The sequence below is a fragment of the Phoenix dactylifera genome, chromosome 16 (assembly GCF_051530095.1).
Source record: "Phoenix dactylifera cultivar Ajwa chromosome 16, Ajwa_hap1_PhDact_Kaust_v1.1, whole genome shotgun sequence".
Taxonomy (NCBI): Eukaryota; Viridiplantae; Streptophyta; class Magnoliopsida; order Arecales; family Arecaceae; genus Phoenix; species Phoenix dactylifera.
Genome location: NC_143205.1, coordinates 15,271,480 through 15,285,888, shown reverse-complemented (window position 1 = coordinate 15,285,888; position 14,409 = coordinate 15,271,480). Strand labels below are relative to the sequence as shown.

Sequence of the window (14,409 nt, the reverse complement as noted above, 5' to 3'; positions counted from 1 at the left end):
TCAACTTGTCCCGTCATTAGTATATTTTTCATATTTCACCATTAAATATAAAAATTAGTATCCAAAAAATGAAAAATTAGTGTGCTCCTCTACCTTCACTTTAGCTCTTTATCAACTCCAACTATTATGGTCATATATGGTTTGAAAAAGCCATAAAAGTATATTCTAATAGAATATCCATTTTATATCATCATGTGACCCCTGAATTAAGTTGATGCAGGACAAAATACTCAATCCAATAGTAATTTGATCTTGGACCCTCTTACACAACAAGTACCATGATCAAAGGTATTAAAGGATAGGCGAACATGACTAGACATCATCAAAATTAGAGAGAACATCATGGATGCATAGAAAGTTGTATTAGAACAAGGTCAAGGGCCAAGGGTGACTCTTCGTTGCCATAAGTCACTTGCGTCGCCTTTGAACCTCTCTAAGATTGAATGAAGGAAAGGACAAAATGACACTTGACTCACAAGTGTCCAATAAGCTCATGTTTTGCAACTGAGTCAATAATAAGCTAAGATGCAATCTAATTCACATCAGTCCTAAAAATAGCATTACCATAATTACTATAAATCAAATTTGTAGGTCAAACCAATTTCAAGACATATATCAGTCTTAAGAACTGACATCCCTATAAATACTCCCCATATACTTGATTTTGATCATTGAAAAATTAATAAAGCTTCTCTTTTATTGGGTGCACTTTTGTTCTCTTTCTGAATGGTGTATCCAGCATAATCTTTATAGATTCTACGGAATAGCGATGTGGCAGTTGGTGAAGTCCTTAGTTTGGAGCATCTTGAAGGAATTAATTGGAAGAGTCTCTGGTGATAACGAGACCCTCTTGCTAGCAAGACAAGAGTTACTAGCTATTCCTTTTCTCTAGTTTTGTTTCTCATTTAGAACTACCTTTCAAATTATAGGCTTAAGTTTTAATTTTTTTGCATCACTTGCTTTAGTCTTTTGTTGGATAACTTTGAAGCTTACACAAGGCCCTCCAATCCGTGTTAGAGTTTTACTTGAGGTTGGAAACTAGTGGACCATAATTGATATGTCATTCTTCTCTGGATTTATTATTCTTTTACCTTTTGCCTCTACTAATGCATCATTCTCTATTTTAACTTCTAATTTGATCGATGTATCAATATTTTCTATCTCTAGTCATGTGATGTTGCGACTGCTTTTAGTATCATATATTGTTAAATTTCTTTCCATGTGGTGTGACATTACAAGTGTGGTTGTCATTTCTCCTCTTCAAAACATGATTATCCTTGAAGCTATCAGCTTTTCTTGCATGCTCAAATTATTTTGGAATTGCAGCTTTCCAAAATGCTTACAATCTTTCTCCATCTAGCACTGCCTCTATTTTCGATATTGGATCCATAGCCTTCATATGGACCCCTAAATAGCAAGATATTGTGGCTTTCTACAAGTGGAGCATGGTGCATCAGCAGCCAGTGTATATGAAGCTAGATGGCTACAATAACTCTTGCAACAGCTATATATGTCATTAACAAGAAAGCTCCATTGCCATATATATTAAAAAAGTGTATCATGAGACCATGATCCATCATTTCATGTTCTTACATCATGATCTTCTTGAGTTCCTATACCATAACTGAATCAGTATTACCAAAGATAAGATCATCAACATTTGAGAAAACAATTAGATATTATATTGATGTGCTTAAGCTTTGTTTAAAACAATTTTGGTAGAAATATCTAAGAATCTCGTCAATCCATTTATGAGGAGCTTGCTTCAAGCCAAGTAATGCCTTATCACATTGATATTTTGTACTCTTTTTAGTTTATAACATAGCCTTTTATTTGTTCAACATAAACTTCCTCTCCTACTTCATTGGTTAGGAATGCTACTCTACTTTTACATCTAATTTGAAGGTTTGCAATTCCAATATAGCATCTAGAACAAGATGACTACTTTTTATCTCCATGGCAACAACTAGTTCAAATGTTTCATTGACATTTATCCTACTGCTAAGAAGCCTTGTGCAATTAAGCAAGCCTTTGTGCTTTTTGATGGAGCTATCTTTGTACTTGATATTGTAAATCTTGATGACATCCTTTCCTTTAGGCAAGGCCTTTAGCTCCAAGTTGATTCTTATCAATTGCTATCATTTGTTCATTCATTGCCTTCAGCCATATATGCTTTCTTGATTCTTCAAGATTCTGTGGTTCATACACAAAAATGCTAGATCATAAGATTTTTAGATTTCACTCAAGAAGCATATCTTCCTTGGGTTTTTCGAAGTTCGAAGAATCTTGTCTTGAAGTGTCTTCTCTTAATAATCTTGGTCTTCTTGATTGGCTTAATGATATCATATACTTTTGACATATTGGAAAATCTATCTTTCTAATTCCATATTGCCAATTCATCAACAATAACCATTTTTTGGAAATCGGAAATACATTTACTCTTGGTTTAAGAAAGCAACAATCTTTTGATTCACTAGTCTTTCTAATAAAGATGTATGTTTCTTTTTTTCATCAATTTCTCTCTATTTTATAATAGAATAGCACATAAGCTATGCATTGAAAGATTTATTTAAGACTTATTTTTGTATCATTCTTTAAATGTAGTTTTGTCTTGTACCACCTTGGCAAGAGATTGCTTCAAGATGAAAACTGCAATGTTATTAGATTGCCTAATAATTGTTAGGAAGCCCATTTTCTTTTAGCATGCTTTGGGCCATCTCTACCATAGTCTCATCTCTACATATCACTATACTATTTTAAGAATGGTTGTGGTGAATCACCAGCTACCCTTCTCTTTGCAATAGTTCAAAAATGGTTTAGAGGCAAATATGCCTCGACTTGTTCTTGGAATCTTCATTTAGTGGCTTTGTTGTCTTTCAACATACACACCTTGCTTGGAAGGACAATAGCAAATGTTTGTATCTTTTTCTTAAGTAATCCCACAACACTTTCAATATAATCATTACCAAAAAGAAGAAAATATATTTTTGATTAAGAAATGAGGTTCCTATAAGACCACATATATCTACATATGTTAATTCTAAAACACATCAAGCTGTTTATAGCGTTCTAATATAGCCCGCATATATTTGCTCTTTTTTATTGATCGACGGTTGCTCAACAAGCATATTCTCCTCTTTTAATATTTTTAGGTTTTAAGTGGCCATATCTTAAGTGAAATCGGCATGACTTATCAATTTCTTCCTTCTTGAAGACAAGAGGTCGATTTAGTGGCGTATCCAGAAGGAATTTTTTTTAATTGGTATCATTTTTAACTTTTTTGCTTTGTTATATTTTTCTTGTTATCAAAAATTTTGCATTCATTAACATTAAAGTTCACTAGGTATCCATTTTTAATAACTATAAACTCCAACTAAAATTTGAGATAATGCAAGGTGATAAAGAGCAGTGTAAACAAATCTTTTTCAGCCTACCTTTTATGGATACTTATGACTCTTTTTCAATCAACTTACTACAACTTTCCATCTCCAAGATTCACTTGAGAAGAATCACTCCTTTTAGCCATACAAAATGTTTTCAATTTTCTATAGAAGGTTGCTACATCCATAGTCCAAATTCCAAGTGTTTTCAGATTCTTGTTGCACATTCGTTTAAGAATAAAATTGTCGAACAACATCATCTTCTTTGTCTAAATTTGCATCATTTTTTTCTTTTGATCTTTATGCGAACAATCTCTTCTAAAATAATATGGAAATCTATATTGATTATAAAGACAATTTGAAGATCTATGTATATATTTTTTTTGGAAAATTAAGTATTGGAATTTGAAGTTAGCATTTCTTTGGCTGAATTGTCCTCTTCCACCTCTTTTTGCTAAGCTTCAAAATATCCTGCTCTCAACTTACTCTTCTTTGTTGTTCCCTGCTTTGAGATGTGTCTCTTCCTTTGCTTTCTTGCTCCATTCTTCTATTGCTTCTTTTTGCAATATTGATCTTGCACTGGAATATTTGTTGTTCAGTCATTTTAAATAGCCTTGTTCGTTCAAACAATGGGAGTCTAAACAAACTGTTCGACTCTTTAATTGCAACATCGAATAGCAACTGGAACTTCATTTTCTAACATTGGAAAGCATCTCCATATCTTCATACTTGATTAACTGTAACTTCGGAAGAAAAGTCCCGAATTGATGCTCTTGTTCATTGCCAAATACCAAATGCTCTCCTTCAAATTTGTAGCTTGATGGAAATTTCCTCATCAAAAAGCCTTAAAACCCCTCATGCAAAATTTTCCTTGCATCTTTTGACTTAGTTACACACAGTAATTTAGAAAAAACACTTCTGATTGCCCCTTACTAGATGTGAAATAGTGGTCTCGAATCTCTCTTTCTATTTGTTTTACTTCCTTGGCATTGCTCAAGTCCATGTTGCAAGCACTTAATTATTTGATAATTCTTCATACCTTCATAGTATTGTTTTAAAAATTATGGCTTTCCCAATCAAATATGGCAGTCAAATTTTGGGAATAATTGATGTTGTTGTTAGTCTTTGTGGCCATAAAGGAAATTTATGTAAATCTAGGACTTGGTGGGAGATAAAAAAGTTGACATAACTGAAAATGAGAAAATCTGAGACACCTAGAGTAAAAGGTGAGAGGCATGGGGAATGTCTTTGATATCGCCACAGTCATTTGCAAGAGAAATACAAGGGACAAAATGCAAAACAGAAACTTTATTAGAACTGATCGAAGAGTACATTTGATAAATATAAGTATATTTATAGGGATATTTATAGGGTCTAATGAGGTACAAGAGATAAGATTCATTGGGCTTTTTCTTAATGGCAATGCCATGGTTGTGGTCCCCTCTATATATAGAAACATTTATGAGCTCAAGACTTCTCTGGCCTTACCTCTCAATTTTTGCTTGATCGATACTTCTAGAGGAGACTATATAATGTGGTGACTTTTTTCTTTTCTGAGAATATGGTGGTTGTTCACCGCCACTCAAGTTTAAACTTGAGACCTCTTAGTTGGAGAGGAAGGTACCAACCAGCTGAACTAAAAGCTATCTGTTAAAATCTCCAACTACTTTCTACATTAAATGCTTATTCTTGATTTTGAAATTCGATAACTACAATTTTAACCTTTAGAAAGAGCGAGCATTCATATTACAAATGCATTACCATTTGTTTTTTAAAGAGACATATCTAATATTTCATGAATACAATAAATAAAAGGAGATGGATTGTCAATTAATTTAGCAAAAAAGAAGTAGCTGTTCAAATCATCAAAAGATAAGCACACGTAATTTTATGACTGTAATATTTTATATCTATTGTCAAGCATTCTAATATTTGCTCTAGGTCTAAGCATCATCCAACTTGATGATGCTGGCAAGGAACTGTATATTCCTCAATGTTCTTGAGAGTGTTAAGAATTTAATGGTTTCAAGTCATTATATTTATATTTCATTGAATTAACTTATTGACGGTCATATTAATATTAGCTAGACACAGACATGTAAATATTGCATGGACATGTTTCAGATACCTCTGTTTCTCTTTCGCTCTTTGTTTTTCGTTTTCTCTTCTACTTATTTTCTTCTTCTGTTTCTCATGTGATAATTACCATGTATTGAACAAATATGCCTTCTCTTTTTTCCACTAGAAAATTGTTCATGAGCACAACAAAAAAGGTCTAATTAATTTAAAAGACAGATATCTGCATTAAATAATTGACTGTATGACTATCAACCTTTTTATTGGTACTTCATAATCCTATTTAGGACTCTAGCACAATGGCTGGGGCTTCCTGTGCTATATTCATTTCATCAGAAATGATTCATGCCATAACTGACATTAGGATGCCCAACTCATTTTTATCAAAGTGATCAGAAAGATGGATGATAAAGTAGATAAGGATTTTCCTAAAGCAACATGCGGAAATTATATTTCTGGTATAGACTGGATAATGGATTACATTCACTTGGATAATCATTTCCATGTATCTTAATATTTTGATAAGATGTCCTAGTATGATCTTCATAACGCCCTTCAAATGGCAGATTGAGAAGGCATTTATCGCACTCCATGAGAAACATCCTTCTGAATAGTTTCTATTGATGTCATAGTTCGCAGCCAAGCTACAAATTTAACACAACCTTCTTAACAATATCAATCTGGGTCATAAGATACATTATTATATATGTTCCCCAAGTTATCCTTCATAAATAATATAGCTAACTGTTGCAATCCAATCATGAATCCTTTACAAGTTTTTCATCATTGGATTTTAGTTTGATCACGGACAGTGCCTTAACATGCATCTTTCTAGAAGAAAACTATAATTATCATGATATACTATATTATACATCTTTCTTGTATAATAAAGGAAGCACTTGCAATTGATATCAGAAATTCTAGCATGCTTCTTTCCATTGGTCTTAAGTTGATCATTGACCTTCCCTTCTTTAAAGCATCCCAAAGTGAGCACAGTGCATAGATCCACCCTCAATAAGATTTTCAAACCACCAAACCATAGTCCAAACTCATTCTAGGAACCTAAGCTTCTGCCTGAAGCTACTTATTTATTTTTTCCGACATTTCCTGAAACTATGTCCCTCAATGGAGTCTGCGGATATCTTTTAGACTGACTATTGTTTTGGAAGTATCCAAATTAAACCGGATGCTATTTTTTGAAATAAAAAAGAATTAAATGATCCTTTGCTATTTGTAGTTAGTATTCAGCATGCATTTTTTAAGAGAAAGGGAGGGAGAACCACCCATATTATAATTACCCAAGCCCAGAGACTTGGAGGTGCGCCATCCAAGACTCCAAACAGAACCTCTGGTTCCTACATGGAGCAGTATGACCATTGGGGAAGGCTCCAATTAAGTAACTCTACGTTGATTTTTCCCTTAATCCAGATTTTTGAATGTTAAAAGAATACATTCTTTAATCTTAGTACATCTCGGCATATGCCTTTTAAATACGCTGTTGTTTCTGCTGTAAAAGGAAAACATATAGAGTCTCATTTCGGTCTTTCTGTTGTCCATGACAAGGTTCTAGCCTATTCCTTGGTGACCTAGGTTATAGATGCTATGTTCTTTCATAATTTTGGCTGTCGCATTTATCTTAAGTAGTGCTTGAAATGGAGCCAATTTGCTTCACTAGAAGCAAACATTTGTCATTCGATGATCCACTGTTGCAGCACATATATATAGCTAATTCTCCATTAATTTTGTTATGAACAACCAGCAACAAAACTTTAATTTCCTATGATATATGCTATGGAGTGAACGGATGCTTAGATTCCTTCTTCCAAGAAATAACTTTTCAATACTTTCTCAGTTTTGGCCTGGTTAATTAACTGGACTAGGAATACAACTTGACAAAATCATAGACATTTTTTCTTCTCAAAGAGAGAAGGGGAGGGGGGGGCGAAGGGAGGGAGGGAGGCCCATCCACATTTTCATAATTACTTAAGTCCTAATACTTGGGGATGCATCACACAAGATTCAAACCAAAAACTCTAGCTGCTAGGCAAAGAGGCATGACCACTGAGACAAATCCTAGTTCATTAGACGAATTTAAAGAACCAAGAGATGTAAGTGGCCAAAATACAACTAATCACTACAGTTTTTGCCAAATAAAATCTCTTCCATTTGCTTGCCCATATAATCACATCATATATCATCAACACAAAGAAGGTAAATATATAAAGATGGAGACTTTTGATTTCTAATAGCTTAAACGTCTAGTAAAGGCATGATTTCACCAGCTGAAGTTATGTCCCTTGAATGGTCAGATCTGGTGGCTCTAAGAGCTTCTCTAAGATCTCTGATATGTAACTAACTGTGGTGAAAGCAGAAGGCTTATCATCTTCTTTGCGGTAAGAAGTAGCTTAAAACCCATCAGAGGAGTACTCTTCGATCCACAAAGAAGTAAAAGGTTGTGCAAATGTCACCATCTCTCTTTAGTTATCCATTACATATGTTATAATCATTTGGAACAATCTACATAAACTTAATGTCCTAATGTACCTAATTTGTTGTTCCAAAACTAATCAAAAAATCATCTTGGACAACTACAACACTAAGTGAAGCTAAAACCAAAAAACTACAATAGATGGTAAGTTCTTGGTTCGGATTGACTTCTATACATGATGAAGACTTTTTTGCAAATTTATTATATTTAAGTAATAGAAAGATCTACAGATTCTCAGGCTAAATCAAGAGCTTAATTTCCAACAATGTTACAAATAGTCATCCTGACTTCAGGTAGGGTATCTTGCTCCTCAGAATTATAAGCACCTTCAACAAAGAACGGTTGCTGTTTAGCCCCCCTATTTAAGGTTTCATACACATCAAAAACATATCAGGCTGAAATTGATCAAACAATATTTGTTTAGACATCTTTTTTCCCTCGACAGAAAAAATATAAAGCCAATGGAGAAACCCCGATTTCTATCTTTTTTCCAAATTACACTACTATCTTAATTTTTCTTCCTATAATCACTAATATTACACAAAAAGATAGGCATCAGGATTTTTCTTTGGTACCAAAAAGCATCATGACTTATAGATCTGTTTGTTAATAATTGTGATTTTCTTTTGGCTTTCTTCTCGTTGTTAAATCTCATTCTCTTTTATTATCATTTTTCTTTTCTTGATTCCATTTAACGATGACAGTATATCCTAGGAAAATTATTCTTATCAAAACTTAGGATCATACCAAGGAAATAACTACAGCATATAAATAGCTTGGTCCATCCAAGGAGAGATTTAGATGAGGAGAGAGGGAGTAAAAAAGAAGTAACCTCTCTTTCAATCTTTTCCAAGACTGTTCCGTCGTTTTCAGCTCAAACTATCTCTACCCCTATCCCTATACTCTATGAACGAGTGAGAAAAAACAAAGGAGAACGGCACCTAGGGTTTAATGGTGGAGAGGAGAACCTCAAGGAGAAAAGAATCTTAAAAGGAAACCAAAAATTGAAGTATAGCGTGTCGCCGAAAAGATTAGCGTGCGATCTCTTGACTCCTAAACTCTTCTATATCCTCTCTCTCCTCCTTCCCTTAGGCGGAAAACAGAGAGCAATATGAGAAAAATCCATAAATAGTTCTACTCTGACCCTTGCGTATGATAAATCTAGGAAATGAGATACAAAAGAAAAAGGGCAAAGACTAATAACCCATTAAAGTATCATGTTTCTTGCATCAAAATAGCAGTGTGTCCTACCTATAGCTTCCTTAATTTCCATAGATTTCCATACTAGATATCGCCATAATATCTACCCAAAAGTAAGCAAGCATGATGTCAATAACATGCAGCAATCTACATACCCTAAACAATAAATTCATACGAAACGCAGGCGATATAAGCTTATAAGAGGAGTGTAGAAATCATGAAGGCATTACCCGACGCTCCCGAACTCATAGAGCTTTCCACGACCGGAGAAGACGATGAGTGCGACCTCGGCGTCGCAAAGAACCGACAGCTCATAAGCCTTCTTTAGGAGCCCATTTCTTCTCTTGGAGAAGGTCACCTGGCGGTTTATCTTGTTCTCAATCATCTTCATCTCCACTCTTCCCCTCCCCATTATTTTATTTCCTCTTTCTTTGCCTCTCTCTCTCTCTCTCTCTCTCTGTCTCTCTATTGCTTCACCTTGGAAGATAGGATGCTATTACTAAGGTGGGCAAAGAGACCAGCTGAGGCAAAGAATATAACAGATGGAGTAAGTCCTTTCGTTCATTAAAATTTTCCACTCTCCATGCAATAATACTTAGTGATGAAATGGGAACATATGAGTGCCTTCCAATGGCCTTTGTCCCCCCATCAGTTTCTCTCTCTCTCTCTCTCTCTCTCTCTCTCTCTCTCTTTTAAGGACCACACGGTCCTTTTCGAATGAATGGAGCTGCAGACTGACACGCAACGTGTCGAGTAACGTATCATGGTTGGCCCTCTGAAACGTGCCCCACCTCGCTTCTTCTTACACGAGATCCATGATTCCCTCCTGTCTGGCTACGCGTCCATTTTCAATTCATTCAAACAGTGGGCCCCACGAGAATTTATCCACTTTATTATTGCAGGGTAACTCAGGATGTCTATTCGCTGTCGCGGGAAAACCTTAACCGCGAATAGCGTTGGCCCGTCGATATTGACCGGCTCAGTCCTCGGCATTTGCACAAATAACCGGCATGTCCTGCAAGTTCCCGCCGCTCGGCCCTAAGATTTTTTTTTTTTTTTTTTTTTGGCTCTCCCTTGTACTTTCCATGTTTTGTGGAATGAAGTGACGTTGGCGCGGCGCAAATCCATGCGCAGCTCCGACGAGGCCTTAGGGGCATTTGTACAAACAAGTGGTGGTACGCCGGGCTAGCTTGGATAGCTTTCTTTGGTTATCTTTTGCAACCATGCGGGAGCAGGACATAAAATTGGAGTGGTCAAGGAGGATTTTTGTTTTATTTATTTATTTATTTGCTTAGAAAAAGGAAAGAAGAAGGTGAGGAGAATATCACCCGCATGGCAACTCCCACTGGCTCTCTTTTCGCTGGAAAATGTTCAATACGAGTATAACATTTTTTACTCATACCCTTCCCATCTGTGGGGAAGCCCCACCAGCGTGGCAGCCTCTTCCATGTGTGAGTACGTCAGACCAGCACCATCTAAGCATCGGCGGATCAAATGGCGACTCCATCGGGCAAACCAGATGGAGGGCATCCGGCCTCTGCATTTAATCAATGCCCGCGTATTTCGAATCTGAGCCACTCCGGTGAAATCTTAGCCCCGTTCCAATCGTGTTACCATCTCAGTGATTTTTTTTGCTTTATTTTAGAGTTAAGCTAAGATTCAAGTAAGATATGGCTTCATAGCAATCACACGTTTGGAAGATTTTATTTGGTTGTGCAGTGATGCGGACTATTGGGATGGACCAAAAATTTTAGATTATTCGTCTCAGTTTTTATTGGATCTCCGTGCAACAATAATGGAAAAGGTGGGTCCTCTATTCTCAGACCTTTTTTTTTTTTTTTTTTTTGCAAAAAGTATAACAAAACAAACACCAACCATACAACGGAGAGATATCAACCCATACTTTACAAACCATTTTGAGTTCTGCTGAACAGTAAATAGATAAAATGAAATGGACCATGATCGTTTTGAGAACCCTCCGATGGCTTGGCATGTCCATTAGCTCCTACATACAAGCTCCAAAAGTGAATGAATCAGAATTGATTCTTTGAGCAAGACAGGAAGAAGTATGCACGACCATGATAGAATATAACTGTTTGCAACCGTGAACTCAAATCTGAGCTTTATTTTGCTATGTAATCAGCAGTTCAATTAGCCTCACAATATGCACGAGAAACCCACAAGGTTTGAGATGCATGTATTTTTCCAAACCATCAAATCCTGTATCAAAGGATGTAATATCCGATCAGGCACATAAGATTTATAAAACCATTGTACTGCCGTTAGCGAATCTCCCTCCATCCAGAGTTGGTGTGCATCCATCTCAAATATAGCCACTTTAATTTTCACCCAAGCAGCTACTATTCTGTTTTCTGATTTTATTGAGTGCATTCATATACGTAATGTATAAATTACTTGCTTTAGCAAAAAAAAAAAAAAAACAGCTGCCATTTCACCAAAGGGTACTGAAGAGGGTGGCAGTAATTTGCTGCCGGCTCTCAACAGTTTCTCCTGATGATTACAAATAACATAAAAAGTAGCTGCTTTAGAAGAAGACACCGAAGTATCAAAATTCAATTTGATAACTACCATGGGAATGGAAAGCCAACTTACAAGCTTGAGTGACCCATTTGGTCCTCGAGATGAATTAATAGCTCCCCAGTGGTTCGCTGATTGAAGTAAGTGTCAGTGTTGAGCATATTGTTGCAACATATACGTACATAGCTTTTCCATCCAGTTGAGTAGGAGTTATAGAGTTTTGTTGAAATATCTATTCATTGCAGGTCTTCCAGTGGAGCCATGCTTTACATGCCATAAGGCGTCTCAATCCTTTCTCTAGGTGGGTATCGAAGATAAGCTTCTCCAATTCTGGCAAAGTAGAACAAGCTACTGCAAAGGTGCAATGCACCATCACATTATGGCAATCCTCTACCTCAGTGATACACAAGTCACAAAACTGGTGCTACAAAAGAAGAATATTTTGCCTCCATCAAAATGTTTTGACCCTCATTGGCACATCCAACTTCCATACCCATCTAAAAGAAATATTTTCCTATGATACAACTACCTGCTCAAGGATTGGATATATATCCTTCTTCTTTTTTTTTTCCTTAGGCAAAAGGAGGGGGTAGGGGAATTAACCCCACCTGCGTAGCAGCCCCCACTAGGCCCCCTTTCACTAGAGAATGTTCGATGCAGGTAGAAAGTTTCTCATACCCTACCCACTAGTATGGGCGAACCTGCGTGTGAGTACGTCATCTCAGCACCACCTCAGTACCAGAGGATCAGTAGCGCTTCCAACAGGCAAACCAGGCAGGAGGCATTCGGTCTCCACATTTAATCGACGCCTGCGCATTTCAAACCAGTGTCACTCCGTTGGAAACAAAGCCTCGTTCCAACTGTGCTACCACCTTGGTGGTTATATCCTTTAAAGTAACATGATTTTCGCAACTATTGCCCCAGCATATTTGATCATACTAGAGACCCTGCCCAATGGCAATGGTACTAATCTGGTTCATCATGTAAGCTAAAAACAAAGAGGCCAATATGTCCCTACCCACATCCTATTAGGCGTAATGAGATCCTGAACCAAAAATCCAGCATGATCAATATCCATGTTGGTAAAAGTAGGCCAAACAACTAATGGAACTGGGGCCACCCAAGGGTCATGAAGCAAGCTAATAGACGAGCCAAAGCCTACAGACCATAAGAATTGAAATTGTATCTTGGGGTCCACAAGCGAAAATCTTGGCCCAAATTGTAGAGCTCAAACAATCTGGCCCCTAGAAATTGAGGCTTCAGAACCAACTAAACAGCAAGCTTGCATGAAAGAGCTTCTTTCCTGAGATACAAAGAACATAGACCCAATCCACCACTTTGTTTTGATGAACAACCATTTTTCCAAGAAATAAGATGGTGACCCTTCCGCTCCAAAGGATGGCCCTACAAGAAGGTCTAGAATTCTTTTTCTATTTTTGCAAGAATAGAAAGGGGCACATGCACAGAAGACATACAATAAATAGATATTGACAAGAGTATCGACTAAAGTAAAGTTGCTCTACCAGCAAGAGAGAGGACCTTCCATTTCCAACTTTCAATTTTTACTGTCATAAATAGATTGAAAAGAAAGTTTACCAGAAAAAATATTTAATTTGGTTTATTGGTACGCAATGTAAATGATTTAACTAAAATAATGTTTTAAGGAACATGAAACATTTCCTTTCTTGGAAATAGTGATTCTTAATTAAAAAACTAGGGTGCATCTTGCACAAAATCTACCATCAAAATTTATGAATGATCAAGATCTCAATTTAATAAACATTAAGCCAATAATGATGCCCCAAAGCTCTTTTCAATTGAGTAAACTAAATTAACATGGCATAACCCAACTCCACCTTGCTAACCCAACCTGACTTGAACTAGCCCAACTCAACTTGAATATAGCTTAAAATAGATTTTCATTGGCGTGGGTTAGAGAATTTCCAATCCAAGACCAGATTGGATTAGATTAAGATTAAGAAATTTAAAGATTGGACTAGGTTAGGGTTTTCCTTTAACCCGACCTAACCCCCTCAAGTTGCAAGCCCAGCGTAAGTAGTTGTCCCATCCTAAGAAAAGTCTTAAATAGACTGGTGGTTCATAACAGCAACGTGTCTGGATGGCTCTCTATCATCATTTTAAGTCAAATAAACATTAAAAAGAATGCTAACAACTTACATTGTATGCATTGACATGATGAAAATGGAGAATCAAATTCATGTGAGCATTCTAGTAGTACTTGTGTACTCTTAAAACAAAAGAAAACAACAATTGAATAGCTCAAAAGTGTTTAGCGCAAAAACGAGTTAGGTCAACCAAGGACTCAAATTACTCGGTCCCGACCCAATTAGACTTGACCTCCTTCATGTTTAAGGACCAGTGAGTTAGGTTGGATTCAAAAATTTTGGATCCAATCTAAAAGCTAGGTCGACTCTAGGTATTCTATTTCACAATGCGACGTGATTTGTACCAATCTGCAGAACATCCCGGTCTAATATGAGTCAATGGGCTCAACTTGACCTTAACTTGACCTAACTCAATCCCGAGTTGAATGCAAATATGTTGGGTTGGGTCTGGATTATACTTGGCCTTGACCCAACCCATGACCAGCTGGATCTAAAATATTTTCATGGACCTAACATTAACCCATTAGCTAATGAGTTGAGTGCAGGTCTAAAATCAAGACCCAAATGTGAAACCCAGTGAAGTCAATTTCAAGCATGCCCC

General features: G+C 36.4%; 1 protein-coding gene across 2 annotated transcripts in view; it reads right to left on the bottom strand.

The window, feature by feature from the left end:
• Window positions 1-9,814, bottom strand: part of LOC103706416 (agamous-like MADS-box protein MADS3) — a 47,852-nt gene extending 38,038 nt beyond the window's left edge. Inside the window, exon 1 of one of the 2 annotated variants that reach the window (XM_039114877.3) lies at window positions 9,375-9,814. In XM_039114877.3, coding sequence (XP_038970805.2) covers window positions 9,375-9,556 — 182 coding nt within the window. In that variant the 5' untranslated portion in view covers window positions 9,557-9,814. The remainder of the gene's footprint in view (window positions 1-9,374) is intronic. The other variant, XM_039114878.3, reaches the window with a different exon arrangement.
• Window positions 9,815-14,409: the final 4,595 nt, after the last annotated feature.